General features: G+C 56.3%; 6 protein-coding genes across 6 annotated transcripts; 2 read left to right on the plus strand and 4 right to left on the minus strand.

The window, feature by feature from the left end:
• Window positions 1-902: 902 nt before the first annotated feature.
• Window positions 903-4,025, minus strand: E0L32_007395 (uncharacterized protein; the record flags this gene model as incomplete). The annotated part of the gene is made up of 1 exon (XM_031142135.1): window positions 903-4,025. One exon carries the CDS (start codon window positions 4,023-4,025, stop codon window positions 903-905), a length of 3,123 nt encoding a protein of 1,040 aa, XP_030993608.1.
• Window positions 4,026-5,996: 1,971 nt separating this feature from the next.
• On the plus strand, window positions 5,997-7,333 carry E0L32_007396 (uncharacterized protein; the record flags this gene model as incomplete). Its single annotated transcript, XM_031142136.1, has 4 exons — window positions 5,997-6,084; window positions 6,131-6,235; window positions 6,332-6,407; window positions 6,469-7,333. 4 exons carry the CDS (start codon window positions 5,997-5,999, stop codon window positions 7,331-7,333), a joined length of 1,134 nt encoding a protein of 377 aa, XP_030993609.1.
• Window positions 7,334-11,083: 3,750 nt separating this feature from the next.
• Window positions 11,084-11,752, plus strand: E0L32_007397 (uncharacterized protein; the record flags this gene model as incomplete). The annotated part of the gene is made up of 1 exon (XM_031142137.1): window positions 11,084-11,752. The coding sequence occupies one exon, from the start codon at window positions 11,084-11,086 to the stop codon at window positions 11,750-11,752; it is 669 nt and encodes a 222-aa protein (XP_030993610.1).
• Window positions 11,753-12,860: 1,108 nt separating this feature from the next.
• Window positions 12,861-13,664, minus strand: E0L32_007398 (uncharacterized protein; the record flags this gene model as incomplete). Its single annotated transcript, XM_031142138.1, has 1 exon — window positions 12,861-13,664. One exon carries the CDS (start codon window positions 13,662-13,664, stop codon window positions 12,861-12,863), a length of 804 nt encoding a protein of 267 aa, XP_030993611.1.
• A 790-nt stretch (window positions 13,665-14,454) lies between these two features.
• E0L32_007399 (uncharacterized protein) lies at window positions 14,455-15,399 on the minus strand (the record flags this gene model as incomplete). Its single annotated transcript, XM_031142139.1, has 1 exon — window positions 14,455-15,399. The coding sequence occupies one exon, from the start codon at window positions 15,397-15,399 to the stop codon at window positions 14,455-14,457; it is 945 nt and encodes a 314-aa protein (XP_030993612.1).
• A 1,206-nt stretch (window positions 15,400-16,605) lies between these two features.
• E0L32_007400 (uncharacterized protein) lies at window positions 16,606-18,285 on the minus strand (the record flags this gene model as incomplete). The annotated part of the gene is made up of 3 exons (XM_031142140.1): window positions 16,606-16,632; window positions 16,687-17,659; window positions 17,726-18,285. The coding sequence occupies 3 exons, from the start codon at window positions 18,283-18,285 to the stop codon at window positions 16,606-16,608; spliced, it is 1,560 nt and encodes a 519-aa protein (XP_030993613.1).
• Between the last annotated feature and the right edge of the window lie 391 nt (window positions 18,286-18,676).

Raw genomic sequence — 18,676 nt, forward strand, 5'->3', positions numbered from 1 at the left:
GCGTGGTTGCGATTGAACAAGAAGTGTCAGCATTGTCTTCGGGGGCTTCGCACTGAACGAAAGAGTGGAAGAGAAAGATTACAAGGGGGAGCCGACAGTGGCCGGGTCCATGTAAGCGGATTGGTCTTGCTCGTTGCGTTGTGCATTTAGTTATTTAGGTAGTTGCTGAAGGCTGCAGTCGCGAGGTTCCGCGAGTGGAGGAATTCAGGGGCCTCCCAACATTGGCACTGGCACCTGCACCTAGGCACGTGCTAGACCAGCCTCCTCCTCTGCCTTATTAGGCCTGGACCCAATAGGGGGATATTGACACAACTCAACTCAACTCCATCCACAATACCCTTCGAGTTATTGCCCAAGCTCTCTCACAAGTCATAGAAAGTATCATGTGCTGATGATAAGCAATGCATATCATAAATGGAAGACCACGCTGTGTGCACTATCTCTATCTCTATCCAGAGAAAGCCACGCGCGCGCAAGCAATCTCTCGAAAAGAAAATCCAGTCTGGAGAGAGAGAGCGAGCATCCCTCGACCAAAGCAAGCAAGCAATGATGGAAAAAGAGACCCGGATATATCGATAATGGTATAAAAGTCGCTGAAGGAACTCCCCCTCCCATCTGTCCCTTCTTCCCTCGACACGAAAAGCCGGAAACATGAATAAAAAGCACTGCATGCTAGCAAACTGATGAGCCCGAATCCCCCCTTCCTATGCCGTAGAAAAACAGAAACCATGATCTTCTTGTGAGAGATATCATCTCCCCATGCCAACGCCATTCCCTGAATCCCCCATGGTACTACAAGGAAAAGATGCCCAGAAAAAGCCTTCCCTGACGCAAAAATGCCCGATGCACTACTAAAGAAGAACAACAACACAAGAAAAGAAAGATAAAAGAACTCTCGCTGCTCATGCCTCATCCTTGCCGCCCTCAGCCTCATCGTCCTCTTCCTCGTCCCGCTCCACACTCTCGGCCACCTTCTCCCACCAGACCCCGTGCGCCGCGCGGTCCACGGCGCCCACGCGCGCAACCTCGTCCACCATGTCGCGGATCCGCTCCACAAACTCGGCCAGCCCTAGGCCCGCGAGCCTCTCCCCGGCCGTGCTCGTCGCCCGCACCTTCTCGCTCGCCGACGCCGCCGCCAGCCGCGCCAGGACGTGGCCCCGCACGCGGTTCAGCAGCAGCCGCAGCACCGGCTCGCGCGGGTCCTCCCCGCCCGACAGCGCCATCATCTCGCTGCTCGCCAGCGCGATCTTGCCCACCAGCGCCGACAGGTGCCGCCGCGTCGCCGCCGGCATCGACCGCCCCGTCTCCAGCGCCGCCATGGCGCCCTCGACGATCGGCTCCACGAGCTGCTGCGACGGCGCGCCGTCGCGGTTCTCCCCCTCGACGTTCTCGAGCACCGCCATGATGCGGTTCGCCTCCAGCCTCCACGGCGCCCGCACGTCTCGCTTGAGGAGGTTCTTGCACTGCAGCAGGATCGCCGCCGTGGTGACGATGCGCCGCGTCAGGGCGCCCAACTTGACCGCGCGCGCGTGGTCGAGCCGGAGCATCTCGGGCATCTCCTCCAAGGACGGCGCGCGGAGCTGCGTGAAGATGTCGACCAGCATGTGGTTGTAGATGCGCTCGGGCGTGATGCGCGACTTTGGGTGGTTCACGCTGTCGGGGTCCCGCCGCGAGGCCTCCGCCAGGACCTTGGTCCTCGTCGCTTTCCAGACCGCTTCGGCGGCCTCGAGGTCATGTTCCCCGTCCTGCAAGGCCTTGGCGAACTGCCCGGCTTCGTAGCGCGGGGCCTCGGCGATAAGCCTCGGGGCAGCCACGGCGATCGAGTAGTTGGCATGGTCGCTTGACATGACGTCGATGAACCTCATGAGCGCTTCCAGACGCTCCACCAGGTCGCCCTGGGCGAGCTTGTTCTCCACGAGATCCTTGACCTCGGGGTCTCGCACGGGCGCGCAGAGCTTGGGGAGCAGCTGGCTGACCGTGGAGAAGAACCGCTCGTACGAGAAGCTGCCCGTGAGGAATTGGCGTTTAGCCACGTCCGTGTCGAACATCTCGCCGATGAAGGCATGCATGCGCCCGCCCTCCCCGACAAAACGCTGCAGCTTGTCGCGGATAGCCCTGACCATTTGCAGATGCAGGATGAAGTGCTCTTGCGACTGGTCCTCGTGCATCGTGGCCCTCATTCTGTTGAAGAGAGGCTTCAAGAACTCGGCCTGCTTTTCCACATAACTCTCTTCAGCAAGCCGGTAATTGCTATTGATGGACAGCTCATGTACGATGACGCGATTGTCCGGCATGAGATGGGGCGCTCCGACGTGGATCTCGATTTGCACAATTGGCTCCTCCTCGGATTCCGGTGCTGGCGACGGGGTACGCGCTGGAGATGGCCTCGCTTCCGCCACAGCGCCGAGCTCGCCGAGAGCCGTCTCGACGGTGTGGTTCGCCTCGCGGGGCTTCGTATCACCCTTGGGCTTCTTCTGGGCCCTGGCCTTCCGGGCCTTGTTGACGGCCTCGATGATCTTCTTCCGACCGACCTCGGGGCCCGCAAGGCGCTTGATCCTGGCCATGAGCATGGCCTGGTTGTCCTTGATGCTGTCCCTGTACGACTCGCCGACGGCAGGGTCCGTGCTGTCCTTGACCGTCTGCCAGATGGCGTCGAGCTCGACAAACTGCAACAGCATGACGTCGACCAAGGCGTTCGAGTCTCTTGCCTTCCAGGCAATGAAAGCATTGTAAAACGCAGCGTACGACTCGGCCAGGGAGCCACTTAGCACCGGCGGAACCGTGTAGCTGTTGTGAGGGGACAGACGCGACAAAATGTTCTCAAAACAAATAAGCAAGTCCCGCGCCTTGCCAACAAGCTCCTGCAACTGGGGATTAGCAAGATCATCCTTCGCGAGTGGCTTTGCCGGAACTTTTCCAACCTGCTCCTGTTCTCCTTTTCCGTGAGAATCTTTGTTGCTCAGCACCTGGGCCGGGTGGCCCAGGATCATGAAGGCGCTCAAGAAGGTCCGCACTGCGGCCATCTCGTTCACCGAGCCCTTGTCGCCCTCTTGGAGGCCACAGATGCGCAGCATCTTGCTCGTCACAAGGAGCACCCTTTCCTGGGCCAGGAGGTCCACGACCGCCTCGAACGGCGTCGACCTGACCCCGTCTATGGTCAGGCCGAGGCGCTGGAACTCGGTGACGGCCTCCTTGCGCCTCTGCGCCCTCCACCACCACTGGATCCTCTCGGCCGCCACGTCCTCGCTGACGGGCGACGCCTCACGCTCCTTGGCTTCCGGGACCTCGGGCACCACCTCCATGGGCTTCTTGCCCGTCTCGACGCTGGAGCCTCTGGCCCGGGGCCGGCGGCTGCGGATCTCCTCGCGCCTGCGCTCGGCCTCGGCGAGGCGCTCCTCCATCTGCTGCCTCATCTTGAGTATCTCCTGCTCGCGCCTCTCCTTCATGCTCTCGGCGACGGCCTTGGCCCGCTTGACCTCCTCGGCGCAGGCGGCGGCGATCTCGGCGAGCTTGGTCTCGCGGGCCTGGGCGGCGGCCAGGGCGCGCTCCTCGCTGGCGGTGGTGTCCCGCACGGCGGCCTTGGCGAGGGCGGCGCGCAGGCGCACCTTCTCGGCATGGGCGGCGCGGTCAGCGAGGCGGGCCTTGCGGTCCTCGATGATGGACGCGCGCCGCAGGTGCTGGGCGACGTACTTGCTCTGGGGCCCCGCCTGGCGGCTGCAGCCGTGCGAGGAGCGCGAGTGGGCGGACGAGATGGAGTTGCGGCGCGACGAGGCGGCCGAGTCCTTCCTGCGGGCCTGGGTGGGCCTGTACCTGTGCAGGCGGGCGGCGATGTGCGGAGGCGGGGCAAAGATGTGCTGGACGTCGTCGCCGTCGCCGGCGCCGTGCTGCCCGACGGCGTCGATGTCTTCCTCGGGCGGAGGCATGGAGAGGTCGATGCCCGGGTCTGGCGAGTTGACGGTGGGCGAGCCGATGGACTCTTCCAGGTTCCGTGCCGGGTCGGCGAGGTCGAGAGAGGGGCGTCGCATGGTGGCTGGCAAGGCGGCGTCGACTGCGCCGGTTGTGCCTTCCTCGCGGGTCTGGTAGTGGTCGGTGATGTTTTGTTGTCGGAAGGTTGAGTCACGACTTGTGGGAGAGAAGCCGACTCCTTGTCAGGCGTGGGTAGAGATGCCTGTTGCGCCTCGGTCGTGACGCAGCGGCCGGGGTGGCCGGTGGAAGGATCGCGATGGAATCCCTGCCGTTCCAGACGCAGCGAAATTGGAGGGGTCGTCTAAGGGCGAGTCGACGAAGGAAAACAATAAATCCCAGTTTGGCACCCTTGGTCGAGGGAGGGCGAGCAAACCGGACAAAACGAAGGTGAAGAATGTGGCTCGGGAATAGAAACTGTGAAGAAGAGAGAGGGAGAGGGAAGGGAAAAGGATCGAGAGAGGCTGGCAAGAGTAAGCGTTGATCAGATCAGAGGACGAAGCAAGTCAGCGCGACGACGATTACGATTCAAGCAAACTGGAGCAGTGCTGACACACACACGCACCCGGGCGCTCTCGCACTAACGTCACGGAGTAAAGTGCATTCTGGCCAGCCCTGGATAACTACCTACCTAGGTAGGTACCTAGGTAGAGGGTCTCTGTACTGTAGCATCCATCCATCCATCCATCCATCCGCCTCACGCCTCAAAAGTGCCCGCCTGACCCGCTGTTGTCGAGCGCTGACTGGGCCGCTCTTCAACGGCGGGTGGGTGATTTTGCAGGGCTTGCACACCCTTTCGCCTCAACGCTCCAGCGTAAGAATGCAAAAGAAGGCTGGGGAAACGTTGGAGCGACGCTAAGTCTGAAACCCGAGGAATTGGTGGTGCAAGCTGGAGAGCTCTGATTTGCCTTCCTTCCATTGCTCTGCATCAATGTGTGCATGCAAATGATGCCCGGACGTTTTGCCGGCTGTTTTTTCTCTCCTGCCCAAACGGAGCCAATGCGCACGCATGAGCATGGTACGAAGCAGCCCATTCAGATGTGTTTTGCATGTAAGTGCAAATATCCCGTACATGCTCTTGATGTGGCGTGGAGCCTACTGTACCCAGGTACCATTCATTCATCAAAGAGTCATTTGCGACCCTGGCGACCCTTGCCACGCGCCAGCTCAGCTGCTGCTCGACTCGGAACCCGAAACATCTCCATCTTTATCAACCAACCACCCGGTACGAGTGGATTGATGATGGGCAACATCGAAACAGATCTGCCCGGGTATTGTCTCTGCAGCTCCCCTTTCAGGCTCTGAGTTGCTCGTGGTGTTTGTCCTTTGATCACTGTGGTCGCGGTTTTCGCAGATGGTACATGTACTATTCATTCCGTACTGCGGTGCATTGCAGTGACATGGATGCGTCAGGTGGACAACTTGGTTACACTCGGCATTGAAATTGAGGGCATTCCCAACCAGAGGAGCCTCTGGTCTGAACTCTTACTCGCGACAGCAACAAATGGTCTTACCGTACTCGTGCCCGCCAAGAGATCAGTTCACTCTCCGACGCCGACTGGTCGGCAAGACCTGGCTGCGGGTTCTCGCTGCACGTCATGGATCATGGCTGGCAGGGCAAGACTGCCACCCAGTCACTCGGCCGATTTGGCATCTGGCCCTATTCTCGACTATTGGCCTTTCTTCATCTCGTGGCGCCAAGCCCAGCGTGCTTGATGGCTCAATCGCGAGCGCTAGCAACAGCAAGAAAGCCCAGGTTGGGCTGTTTGCGGCATAGCGCCAGGGGCCTCCCGGCTCTCCGTCGAACCCACTGCCATCTAGATTGTCAATAGCGCCCCCAGAATCGCCCAAAATGGTACTCCAGCTCCTCTCCATGAAGGGACTATCACCACAGCTCCATACACGTTTTTTTTGCTTGAAGAATTATGCGCCATGGGCACGTCCGTAGCCTGGAGCGATTGGACGCCGTGAAGCAAGAGAAGCTAGGTCAAGTCCGTAGTTTCGTATTCTGATCTGGCTAAGAGTGCTCCACGATGTCCGCGCTGTCCAGAGACGTTGAAAAGGGAGCTTGTCCCCAGATTCGCGCCGTCCTTGGCGCTGCTCTCGCTTTCTCCCGACTAGGTACTTGAGGAGGACATTTCGAATCGAATTCTCTCGACGTCTTCAGGATCCAGGATGAAGTCTCAGGCTGCAGTGCTTGGCCTAGCTGCCCTTGCCGGCGTGTGCCGTGCAGAGAGGACCCCCGGCTGCAATGCTGACAACTGCCTTCGCGGTGAGTGCTTTTCTCTTCGATGACATGCTTCGTTTTTGAAGTCGAGATCTATTCGTGCAGCAGATCACTAACATGACGCGATATCAACTACCCCAGCCCTTCGCAATACGCACCGCCCGGGAGTCGCAGACTGCTCCGAGTACCTCAAGGTCGTTGTCACGCCTTCTCCAGTGTATGGCACCCAGTGATCCATCGCCCATGACTGCGCACGCAGAAGACTGACACGTCAAAAGAACTCTCACGCAAGTCGTCACTGCCTCCACTACACCTACGGTCCAGGTGTTTGTGACCGACACCGCAACTCTGCACCAGTCCCTGACGTCCTTCACGACCGTCACGACCCAGGTTGCTCCCACCGTGGTCCCTGGGAAGCGTGACCTCGAGCTCCCTGCCTACGCGTCGCCCTGTTCCGGTGCCGTCCGCTATAGCAGCGCTTGCTCCTGCCTGGGCGTGTCTGCTTGGACTTACACGGCAGCGATCCCTACGTCCACGCAGACTGTCACCCAGCTCGTGACGCCGACCATCGCGACCCAGATCATCACTGCCGCGACCGAGACAACCACCGCCACGGACAATATCTTGGCCACCACCACCAAGACCGTCGAGACCATCCCAAGCCCAACCCCTTTCTGGGGACCCTACCTCCTCCAAGCCTACCAGGCCGCTGCTCCCTTGACTGACACTTACGTCCGGGCCGAGCTGGATGGTCGTGTCAATGGCGGTGCCGAGTACGTACCTGCCAGCCAGTTCCGGGCCTCCGCGGACGGCTATCTGTCCGTCCAGCTGAAGAACCTGTGGCTCTTCTACGACGCCAACGTGGCCGGCGGCTACTCCCTCTTGTCTGCGCATGTCTGGGAGGCTGGCATCGCAGCAGGTCTGACCCCGCTCCGGACGACAAACTCTGACCTGAGCAACAACGCGGCCCAGCACCTGCTCAAGCCCGACACACAGTATGGTTTCGAGCGCATCGAGGCCTGCGAGGGATCGGACAAGCCCTTGGCCATCTTTAGGCAAGGCTCAACCGAGAATTGTGGCATGGCCCTTACTTTCAACATGGTTCTGGACTCTGGGTACCACACGCGTCGCAGAGCCTTGTAGAGGCGATTTGCATCTGTCAATAGAGAAAAAGCTGCGTTATCCTAGATGCTAGATGGTTGATTGTGGCTTACCACAGAGTTGCTGCAACCTAAGGTGTCTTGAGCTGCAAACAGTGTAGAGTCCCTACTCCTTCGAGTCTTTCAGAGCACATTTGCGCCTGAGCGCGAGATTGAGTTCCCGCAACGAACCTTAAACACCAAACCCCCTGGTGACTTCCGCAGGCGAGACACCGTGACCTATGTTTACAAGTTCGGAGATCCTTGTCACTTGACACCTTCTCGCAGCCAAACCTTGAACATAAGGAGCGGCAGTCACATTGAATGAGCATAAGTAAACAAACCCCCAAGTACTTAAGGAGGCAAAGATCCCCAAAGTCTGGTCTATTATTCTCTTGTCTATTCACTCTCACTTGTCTATTCACTCTTGTCTATTCACTCTCTCTTGCGCAGTCCTTAATCGCTGTCTCCGCTAGCCAGCGAAAGTACCTCCAGCGAGCCGTCCCATGGCTAGGAGCAGCACCGCGACCACGCCCCTGGCTCTGCCTGGCTCTTCCGGACCCGAGCTGCAGTCGTCTCGACAATAGAGCCCTTTCCCTCGACTCATCGTGTCCCCTGTCATGATTCGACGTGCGTTCTTTTCTCGCTACTCAGGTTTCTCCCCTACCATCGCATCCCGGTGACCGGCTCTTACTCAACACTTTCCTGCCGATCTTCGCACGGACATCACGGACTTACTCAAGTCTCCCCACAACCTGCTGCGGCGTCATGTGCGCGAGTAGGGCCGTGTAGGAGGCGGAGATGCATGCCGAACGGCCGGTTCCGAACAACCCAAGAGTTCCAACCTCCAGACCATCGCGGCCGTGGTCTGTGCCGCTCTCGAAGTCATAACACCAGCCCCGAACGGGTGACGATAGAAGACTGGGAGCCACTGACGCAGCTGGCTCCCAAGACTCCGAATCCAAGCCCAATTCCCACGGCCCTGAGACGACGTGTGCGTGCGAAAAGCGCGGTGGCTCGAGCAGACTGTTTCCTCCGGTGTACCGTCATTCTATGCGGCGGAGGCGCCCGCCCTCTAAGTTCACCTGTCTTGCCGTCTTGGTCACTCGCGATCACGCTTCTCCAAGCCCCGTCTAGCCAACATACACAAACGTCGGCCGAGGGAACTGGATTCGCCAAGCACTTATCCTTCTGGGCCTTTGCCGCGGGAACCCGAAGCACGTCGTCTAGTACGGGGAGGGAGATCTCTCCGTTGGGCGAGAAGCCCACAGGGACACCCCGTCCCTGCCTTCTAGTCGCCCGTTTGTGTGACACACATCTGCGAGCACACATCTGGGAGCACCACGCCAGAGACGACGACCGCCACTACAGCGGCCGGGAAGGGGCAGCTCCCGCCTCTGGACAGGCGTCACGCGCTCGCTGTGAGAGATGGCCCAGCACGGGATCAACATAACCTTCAACATCACGCCGCCCCGCGACAACGCCGGCGCGTGGGCCAGCGAGGCCTGGCCGTGCGGTGCAGGAGCAGCACCGACGCGCGGCAACCAGCCGATGCTAGGGGCCTAGCAGGCCCGGCGAACGCGACGAGGGACCAGGGCTTGCCCCACTACCACTCGCTCCCGGGTCCCGCCAGAAAGCGAAAGGGGGTGTAAATGGAACCGCTTGAGAGCCTCGCGGTCCCTGGGAGCAGGAGGGAATCGCACGAACCCCAAGCCTCTACGTGCTCTTCTGCGTCGATAAATACCTGCCGTGGTGCCGGCGAAATCGACACATCCAACACCCACAGCCTTCTGGGCTTTGGGTACCAGCTACTGCGGACCGTCGAATAGCAGAGCTGCTCGAGAGCCTGACTGTCCATGAACACATGAAACCCGAGGACCCAAATCTCGACCAACTCTTCTGCATCGACAAATGCCAGCCGCAACTAGGAAGACTGTCAAGGGTGTCTTCAGAGAAGGAAGGAGGAATAGGACTGGTGTGTATGTTATTCATCTGTATCGATAGTTGTCCAGGGGGGGTTGCGAATTGAATGGAGTTGACGGAAGCCACTTTGAATGATTTGCGTGAGGTCCCGATTGTTCAATCTACACTCCGACGCTGCATATATGAGACTGTGGTTTTTAACATCAGCAAGCTGGGAAGGCCTGTGGAGACTGTGACAAGATGCCAAGAGATCCAGATCGGAGGGGCCAACTTACAGCGAATGGTTGTCCTCTGTATGAACATCCGCCTTTTGATCTATGAGAAATTCTTGCCATTTCTGGCTGGTTGGCCGTCAACGCAAACCTCGGGCATTTAATCGTACATGTAATGAGGAACGCCCTTCGGTGACGTTCACGTCCAAAACAGAAGCTTTCTTATCCATATTGAGACGCTGTACGCCTTCCAATGTTTCCTTTCTGTACCAAAGTGAAGAGCTCGGCTGAAGCTGGTATGACACGAGGAAACCGTATGTGTAGCTGCTGATCATCGAAACTGGTCTATGAGTTTAGTACGGACGTCATGCGGCCCGCGAAAGAACCCCGTCCAGGGAAGTAGTATGTCGCCTTGAAGATTCGTTTTTCTTCCGACACGCTTTGACATTGCAATTTACCTTGGCCGAGAATAGTAGCGTGACTCCCGTGTAGCCGACGAACAGCGACCCGAAGATTTTAGACACCCATGCCAGAGGCTGAGATCTTGAGACCTTATGGCATTGGCATATGCATACTCCTCTCAATATGCACGTCTTGGCAGTATATGTTGATGTAGTTATCTGAAGTGTCTTGCCCGTGGTTGCTCCTTGACTCCTCCAAGTAATGACAAAGTACCAACAGTGATGCAAAATGAATCCATCGATCCCTATGCCGCCCGTTGTCGTGACTGATCTCCAGCTTGTATGGCAGGAAGGTGATTCGAACGAGGGTGCATATGTATTTCGTTGGCCCGGTATGGACAGGAGGACATCTCCGAAGGGGTTCTTGGGTGTATTAAGCCGTGGTACTCGGACTGCCGTCCACTGACAGCCTGATTGTCCTCCTCACCCGTCATAATTGTCTAGCCCTAGTGTGACTCGGTCTGGAGCGATACTCGTGGCTGCACAGTCTGTGTTTGGCTTCACAGGTCTCTTTCTCTCTCTGTGCGAGTGTCTTACAAAGATGATTCCGGTGCTGTCTCGAAACGGATGCACAGTTCGCCGTTTCCTGGATTGGTTCTAGCCAGCCGGCGAGAATGTGCACGTTCTCTTGATGTCATGAACAAATGAAATACCGTATCACCCTAGAGTCGTCGGGCAGTAAGATGTAGGCTGCGTCAAGCCCGGCACAACCTGACCTCGGTGTGATGACGGGCGCCGGGAGATGGGGTTATACATGGCCCCCTGTGACCTCCTTCTAGAATACAATAATCCTTCAGTCGGCCCTGCTGCCACGTCCATATCCCTGATCATACTCCTTTTTCCCGGTGGTCACTTTGCCCATTGCTTGTCATCCATCCCGCCCAGGCCTATTCAAATTTGATGGATTAATTTCCAGACAGCGAGTGACGCGAATGCCAACCACATCCTGAAGGAACAAGATCCATCGCTACTACGGAAACAAACTCCATGTCAAATGCACAGCCCCCCTTCCCGAATTTCCAGCTCGTCGAGCGAGTTGACCTAAGTCCCTCCCCGTCACCCTCTCAAGCTGAACTGCACACACTTTGACAAGGCTGGGATTAACGTCTACCCAGCTGGCCTTATTACACCAAGAATGTAGAGGCTTACAGACGGCACATGGAGGATTATTTTTATTTCTTCATCGAAGGATACGACAAACTATTTGGCTACGTGCACCACAACTTCGTGGAACAAGTGCCATGGCCCGACTTCTGGAAGATTGATCACGAGAAGCGCTTTCTGACCTTGACTACGGCGGATGATTTCGAAAGTCGTAGCCTACTCATGACCAAGACGCTCAAGGCGGACCATGAGTCCGGCAACGTCCTTGCGCTTCGGAGATGGGCCAACGAAGAGTTTCCAATATACTCGTCCTCTGGGGAGCACGTCCTGAACATGGATGGATGCGGAGTGGACATGCTTGGCATCATCAACTTCTCAGTCCACATGATCGGCTGGGTCATGACGTCCGAAGGGATCAAGATCTGGGTTCCGCGCCGAGCAAAGACTAAGATGAGCTTCCCAGGCATGCTGGACAATACTGTTGGCGGCAGCCTCGCAGCTGGGGAAAAGCCCATCGAAGGCATAGTTCATGAGTGCGAAGAAGAGATTTGCCTGGACCCGGAGTACACACGCTCAAACATCAGAGCCTGTGGCACTGCCTCATGGCAAATGACTGTCACCGACCTCCTGGAGCCCGCTTGCCAGCGCCAAGTTCAGTATCTCTACGAGATTGAGCTCCGTCAGGACATTGTTCCCAAAATCGGAGATGGCGAGGTGGGATAACTTCATCTGCTATCGCTTCATGAAGTGCAAGAGGCCATGAAAAACGGCGAGTTCAATCTGACTTGCAATATGGCGTATCTTGCGTTCCTCATCCGTCACGGCTACATCAACTCGGAGAACGAGCCGGACCTTGTTCAGATATGCGCCCGACTTCACCGCCACCACGACTTATTCGTGGCTTAAACATTGGTCCAGATCACTAGCTTAGCTATCTAAGATTTATCACTGTTCTTATCCCCGGTCTGCTCGGTTTCTCAATGAATTTCGAACGCTTCTTCACATGCTTCACCGTCAAATAAAGTATGAAAGGAAAGAGGCGGTGGCGTTTCTACTGGAGTGCACTTCGTCGTAAAAGACTGTCCAACGTCATATTTGGAGAGAAGAAATCGCATATCAGAAATGGCACCAAGAGAAAAAGAAAAGAAAAAGTTAGTCAGTCCCGTTCTAGTCTTCAAGAGCAAAGGAAAACAGTATCTGGTAATCACTTTTCTCGAGACTCTTGATGGCATTCGGTTGCGGCGTACATCAGATAGAGCTTGATCCCGTACAGTCTACTTCGATCCTCCCACTCTGCAACGGGCTCTGACGGCTTTATCCTTTTGAAGTACTCCCCGTAGTAATTTCGATAGCGCGTCTTGTAATGTTTTGTTTTCCAATATGCTAGTTATATCTCGTTGTCGCCGTAATAACCATTCGAGTCAAACCTGCCAGTCAGCACTTCGATCCCTACACTACCTTCCCACAAATCGCCATGAATGAAGCACGGTTTGATGCCTCCCCGAGAGACGTCTAGTACGTCGAGGAGACGCGGAATAGTACTGTTCATGGTAGACGATATGAGTTTCTCCATCTCCGCCATCGGCCCAATGATCTATCTATCGGGCGAACAAGCCACCCAGATCATCTTCGAGGACAGAGTACTCCAAGAACTTTCAAATCCATGCACGTGGCAAAATAGGCCATCGTACATGGCTTCTGAAGAGCCAAACATGTTCGACGTCCCGAAGCTCGCTCTATGGAGCTGCGAGACAAGTAGTGTGAGAACAGACGGGTTAGGGAGTATGCAGAATCATAATTCGTCTGGGTAGAGTCCGCTCGATCAGGCTCGCTAGAAGTTTTCTTTTCCAAGGGAAATCCAAGACGGCACCTGGATGCCATACTTGCTGTACTCAAAGTGTTCCAAACTTGCTATGCTTTCAGCCCATCCATCATCGATATCGCCTAACTGCCAGTCATCCCCGATATCAAACATGCCCGTTCTCCCAGCTAAGACGGCCTTCTGTCTTGCTTGATATTCAACGGCTAGGGCCGGATGAGGCACCCAGACAACCCTCATTCCAGCCCGTCTTCCTGCCTCTACTCCAGCTACACTATCTTCAAATACCAGACATTCCTTAGGCAGGATTGTGCTACTTGGAAGGCCTGAGTTTAGTGATGCGAGAGCAATTGAATAGATATCGGGAGCTGGTTTCGACCGGCCCTCTCGCAGCCGGGGGTCATCACCTAGCACCCGCCGCTCTGACTGGAAGAAGTCAGGTATTTCTCTTGTTTCTGGTCTTGAAGTCTTCAACTTGTAGGAAGAAGCTTTGGAGGTGGACGCCAAGGCCAGCTCGATGCGAGTGCCTGAAGCAGTCTGTGCGCGGCTCAGATTCGAGAGAAGGATCTTGGTGCCGGGTAGTGGCTTGCAGTCCTGAAAATACCGCCCCATTTGCTCACCAAGCTCAGTCGCCCATTCTTCATGAGAGATGGGTAGCCTGGCCCAGTCGTGGAACATGTCGCTGTTCGTCGAACCCGAAACGCCCATGAGCCGAGCTCGCATGGATTGGGTCAGGAGAGGCCTCCCATATTTCCGAAGAAGATGGTTTGTGGCCTCGCCGACCATGTCTTCAGAGTTGATCAGAAGCCCGTCCATGTCAAAGATACAGGCTCGGACTTCTGGGAGCCTAGAGCAGCTCACAGCTTAGTATCAGGCACTGTGACTCTGTTAGGGGGGCCATACTGCGTCTGATGGGGAGGCATCAGCGACTGATCGCCGGAAAGGACTGATTAAGCCCCGACCCCCTTGAGCTGTCTCAGTGCCTACCGGCGTTACGGCAAATCAGAGGTATGAGTGCGCCGGCTAGCAAGGGTCTCGCTTTGTCGAAGAGCCAGAGCCTGCACCACCGACCGGTGGTTACTGTAGGGGACCTCACCCAACGTGATGGTGTCCAAGCGTGTCGTATCTGACCTGCTTGCGTGTTTTCCTTCGCCGGAGACCGTCGAATCCTGCCCCTTCCTGCCTTTTTTCAAGAACATGCTCGCGGGAGCCTTAGTTATTCTAAGCACCCATACCCCGCTCGCCACGTCAATCATGATAAATGTGTGTGGGGGCACTAGTGGTGGAGATTCGTCCTTGGTACGCAGTGGTCCAGGAGATTGTATCTTTAAGGGGAGGAGCATATGAGAGATATCGAGAGTGTTCCTCGGAATAGCATAAAAGAGACTAGAATTGTTAATCAAAGCAAACCGTAGGGTTTTCGTTGATGTCGGCAATGCGTAGTCAGATGAGAGAGGTAGTGAGCTTCTGCTAGTCTCTTGTTTGGTAATACCAAGTAAAGGCTGTGTGTGCGAAATGATTTCATTCCAACAGAAATGCCTGATATCGAGAGTACCTTTTCCCAAGATAATCTTGTGTACATCCCACAAAAACGCTTTTCCCAAGGTCAGATCAAAATCTTGGAAAAAGCGCCGCCAACACCATGTTGGTTCAGCCACGCTTCCAGAGCCTTCATGTCGTTGCGGTTCGCCCGCTCCCCCCTCCTCTCGCCCAGCACGTCCGTGATCTCCCGCATGTCCGCAAACGCGCGGCTGATTCCGCCGGCGCCGGCGCCGGCCTCGCGGTACCGCTCGCTGACCTTCTTGTGCTGCGGCGGTATGTCGCCCCAGCTCTCCGTCTTGATGAACCGCATGTAGTCGTCGATGGCTCTCGCGCCGCCCTCGAGGCACATGACGCCCGGCTTGCCCGCCAACAGGAAGCCCGTCAGGCCGTACCTGGGCGCGTTGTCGATCAGGTCGTCACGCTTGGCCCGCGTGCTGATGGAGGGGAAGTAGAACCAGACGCGCACCAGGGGCTCGGGCGCGGTGCCGGCAGCCACGTCGCTCGTGCTCTGCTCGGCTTGGGACTGCTCGAGCTGTGCCAGCGCTGCTTCCTTGACGTGTTCGATGGCGGTCAGCAGGTCCTCGTCGGGGATCTCGTCGTTGAGCCGCGCCACATCTGCCCTGCTCATCCACTCTGGTTGCACTGCCCGTATCTTGACTTTTGGAGGCTCGGTCAGGGAGTTCGTGGATGAGTCTTCCCCGGCTGGAAGGACAATAGGTACTGATATGTCCAATTGCAGTGGGAGAGGTGCCTTCGACTCATCGCCATCACAATCCGACAGCGTTAGGGTCAAACGCAGGTTGACACTAGGAGGATTGACAGCTGGGGGCGGCACCGTGTCGTCACTCTCGCACCAACTTCTCAGTTCCTCGACCCGGGACATCGAGTCATCTCTTATCGAGATCGCATCGTCTGGAGCATACATGGCCATCAGCAGATCGATCTGACCCAGCTGCATCTCCATGAGGTCTTTTGGCAAGACATGACGGCCCGTCGAATCGTCGCTCATGATAGGATAGATGGAGATGATTTCGTGTGCGGGTTGCCTGATGCCCAAGGAATTTTCACTTCGTTTGATCAATGCTATAATGAACACATCTTCGCCTCGTCTTTTTTGTCACTTGTTGCCGATCAAGACACCATCGAACTGGCCGACCGCCGAAAAAAATACTGGTGGGAGGTTGCGAGAAAAAGTGGGACGCCAGCGGAACCGGGCCACAGCCGATTGTCTCGGCGCTAAATGCTTGATATTCATCACAATACCTTGCATATCAAGGAGCCATCTGTTCAGCTGACGTACAAGAACGACACGGTGATGGAGTATTTCTACATGGAGAAATTACTAAGTTGTAATCGCCTTGTGATGAATATGCTACCAATGAGACACACATCCGCAAGACCAAGCTAAGAGCAGAACATGTCTAGACCATTCGTGATGAAGCCGAGATTCACATGTCTGGGACGAATGTCCAAAAGGAGTCCCCGGCACGGACGGTCGAAAATCCAACGAACGGCTTCGATTGGTTCTATCGGACTCGAGGAAATGCCGAACCATAGTCTTGTGCTGACTTCTTCTGCATCTGGCTAGTCATCAGCCTCGCACTTGGACGCTCAGACTCATCAACCAGTCCGATTAAGTTGAAGCATGATGTCGTTCTTTAGGCCCGTTGTAATCGCTGTATAAATGACAAAACAGATCCGTTTTCAGTACGAATTCTAGAGTCAGCTCACTACCACCATCTCCCGGAGACTACCGAGAGCAAATCATCATGCAACTGAATTCTTTTGCACTTCTGGCTTTTGCCATCACCATGGCTGAAGCCCTGCCCTGAAAGGCTCCTGAACTGCCTTCTCAAAGCAAACTTCACCCCAGGGATCAATGCTTCGGAGCGGGTCCTCGCTGAACCGGTGATCACCCACTGTGCCAAGGGGGATATTGTGTAGACTTTCAGGGTCCCCATTGGGGATTTTGGGTGCTGCGTGGGACCTTGACTTGCACAATCAATGTACTACCTGGCTCTGCTAACTATTTGCCAGCCCGAATAAGACTTGAGCTTGAGCGCAGAGGACATGGGGTGTTTTCTGCTGCTTATTGAACGGCGACGATTGGGTCGATAGGAGAGTTTGATGTACTTCAGATACTAATTATTCTGTTGGACCTGGAGCCTAATATCAAGTAAACTAAGGTCTATATATCTTCTGAGATACGATATTCTTAGTAGAGAAAACGGAAATGAGGATTCTGCAATTGGAAATTAGCACAGTCCCTTGAACGTGTCTTGGACAAGCGACTCACTTTGAAGTCCGTGGTATCAGTTCCATCGACGGCCTCGAGAGCTGTGATTTCAGCTGTTTCATACCCAGCTGCTTCTCTCTTTTTGTTCCGCCGGATGAGCAGATACCGAATGATCAAAGCAATGACGAATTGCCCGCTCGTGCAGCTAAGCAGCACCTTGCAGCCGGTGGGATAGAGCGGAGCTTCCGAATCACGGAATGCGTGGGGCCCGATGATGTTTCCCACGCAGTAGGCGGTAAAGACGATGGCCGACGAAAGCATACGCTTTGTGTACCCGGCCACGTTGGACGAGGGCATCTGCAGAGCGATGACGAGCGTCGCGACAAACGAGCCCTGGATGTAGTACCCAAGGAGCACTCCGTACTTGTTGGCGCCGTACGACCTGTCCAATTTCCAGATCAGAGAGATGCCGATGATGGTCGGGATCTGGTACAGGGCCATGACGATGGTTCGAAAGCCCTTGAGTTTGGACGCCAAAAAGGTACCAGACAGGATCCAGAAGAGTTGGAAACCTCCAGTCGGAAGTCCGAGCAAGGTGGTCTGGAGGGGATCCTTGACCAGTCCCTTGACGATCAGCTTTCCAAAGTTGGCGACGCCTCCGTTGATGACCTCATTGAGAAGCACAAAGAGGGTCAGGAGCCAGACCTGCGCGTCCGTCAAAGCCTCCTTGATCTGGTCCCACTTGATGGTCTTGTTGATGACACCGGTGCGGCCCAATCGTGCCCTTCCGATCAGCAGCGCCTTCTCCTCGATGTTGAAGTGCCTAGCGGCAATGATACTGTCGGGCAGGAAGAGGAGGAGAACGGCGCCCCACAGGATGGTCACACCACCGCAGAGCAGGAAGATCGCGCGCCACACTGCGAAGTTGGGGATGTGACCCATGCCGTAGCTAAATAGACCTCCGAGAATGGCTCCGAGGCCATTGCAGCAGTAGAAAACCCCGGCACGGAAAGGCTGCTCGCTTCGCAGGTACCTCAACAGCGCGCGTCGTTAGCAATGTAACAACCGATGGCACGAACAAGGCAAACCGCAGACTTACCACTGCGACACAATCATCATGAAGCAGGTGGTGATCGGGGCCTCGAACCAGCCCAGGAAGAAGCGACACGCGACCATGCCAGAGTAGTTGCTGCAGGCTGCCGTCAACATCAGCACCGCGCCCCAGCACAGGACACATATCGAGACGACCTTGGCGATCCTCCACTTCTGCGCGAGGAAGATGAGGGGATACTCGGCGGCGACGTAGGCGAAGTAGAAGACGCTGGGCAGCCAGGCGTACTGGTCGCCGTTCATGTGCGTGTCCTTGAAGAGGTCGAAGACGGCGGCGTAGGAGAGGGCCTGCTTGTCGATGTACTGCAGGGTGAAGGTGCCGGCTAGCAGGGGCAGCAGGACGAGATCGACCTTGCGCACGAGGCGCCGATTCTTGGCCACATCGTCGACGAGCACCTGCAGGTAATCGGCCGAGAAGTCGTGCTCCTGCAGGAAGGCCTCGTCTGCGTCGAGCGCCGTCTCCCCGGCGGCGACGGACGACGCCTTGAGATCCTTGGTCTCCTCCTTGCCCAGTTTCTCGAGCTCGCCTTGGGCCTGAGCTCTGTCCATTTTGGGTGGTGAATTTGGGAGTGTATGGCTGAGTGCAAGAAGGCTGGACAGTTGACCCAAGATGGGGGGCGCGCGGGCGACTCTTTATGGGAAAGGAGAAGCCTCGTGTGCGAGTTGGGATGCAATCCAGATCCAATAGGTGGACATAGTGACTGTGCGGAGGCGGGAGAGAAGTAGGTAGGTAAGGGGTTCGAGCAACCCGGACGCTCCGTTCTCGGGGCGCAGTCTTTGGGCCGAAAAAGGATTTGATGATAGGCTTAGCATCGCTAATGTGGTGGGTTTGGCCTAGATAGATAGCGGCAAGGCGGTGGCCCCACGGGGAAGCCAATGCGACCAGGTTGTTACTTGGCCGGGCTCTAGGTTTCATCCGCCCCGCTTACACTCTTGTCGG

The sequence above is a fragment of the Thyridium curvatum genome (genome assembly GCF_004353045.1).
Source record: "Thyridium curvatum strain D216 chromosome Unknown NODE_45_length_338668_cov_82.209118, whole genome shotgun sequence".
NCBI classification, from domain to species: Eukaryota; Fungi; Ascomycota; class Sordariomycetes; order Thyridiales; family Thyridiaceae; genus Thyridium; species Thyridium curvatum.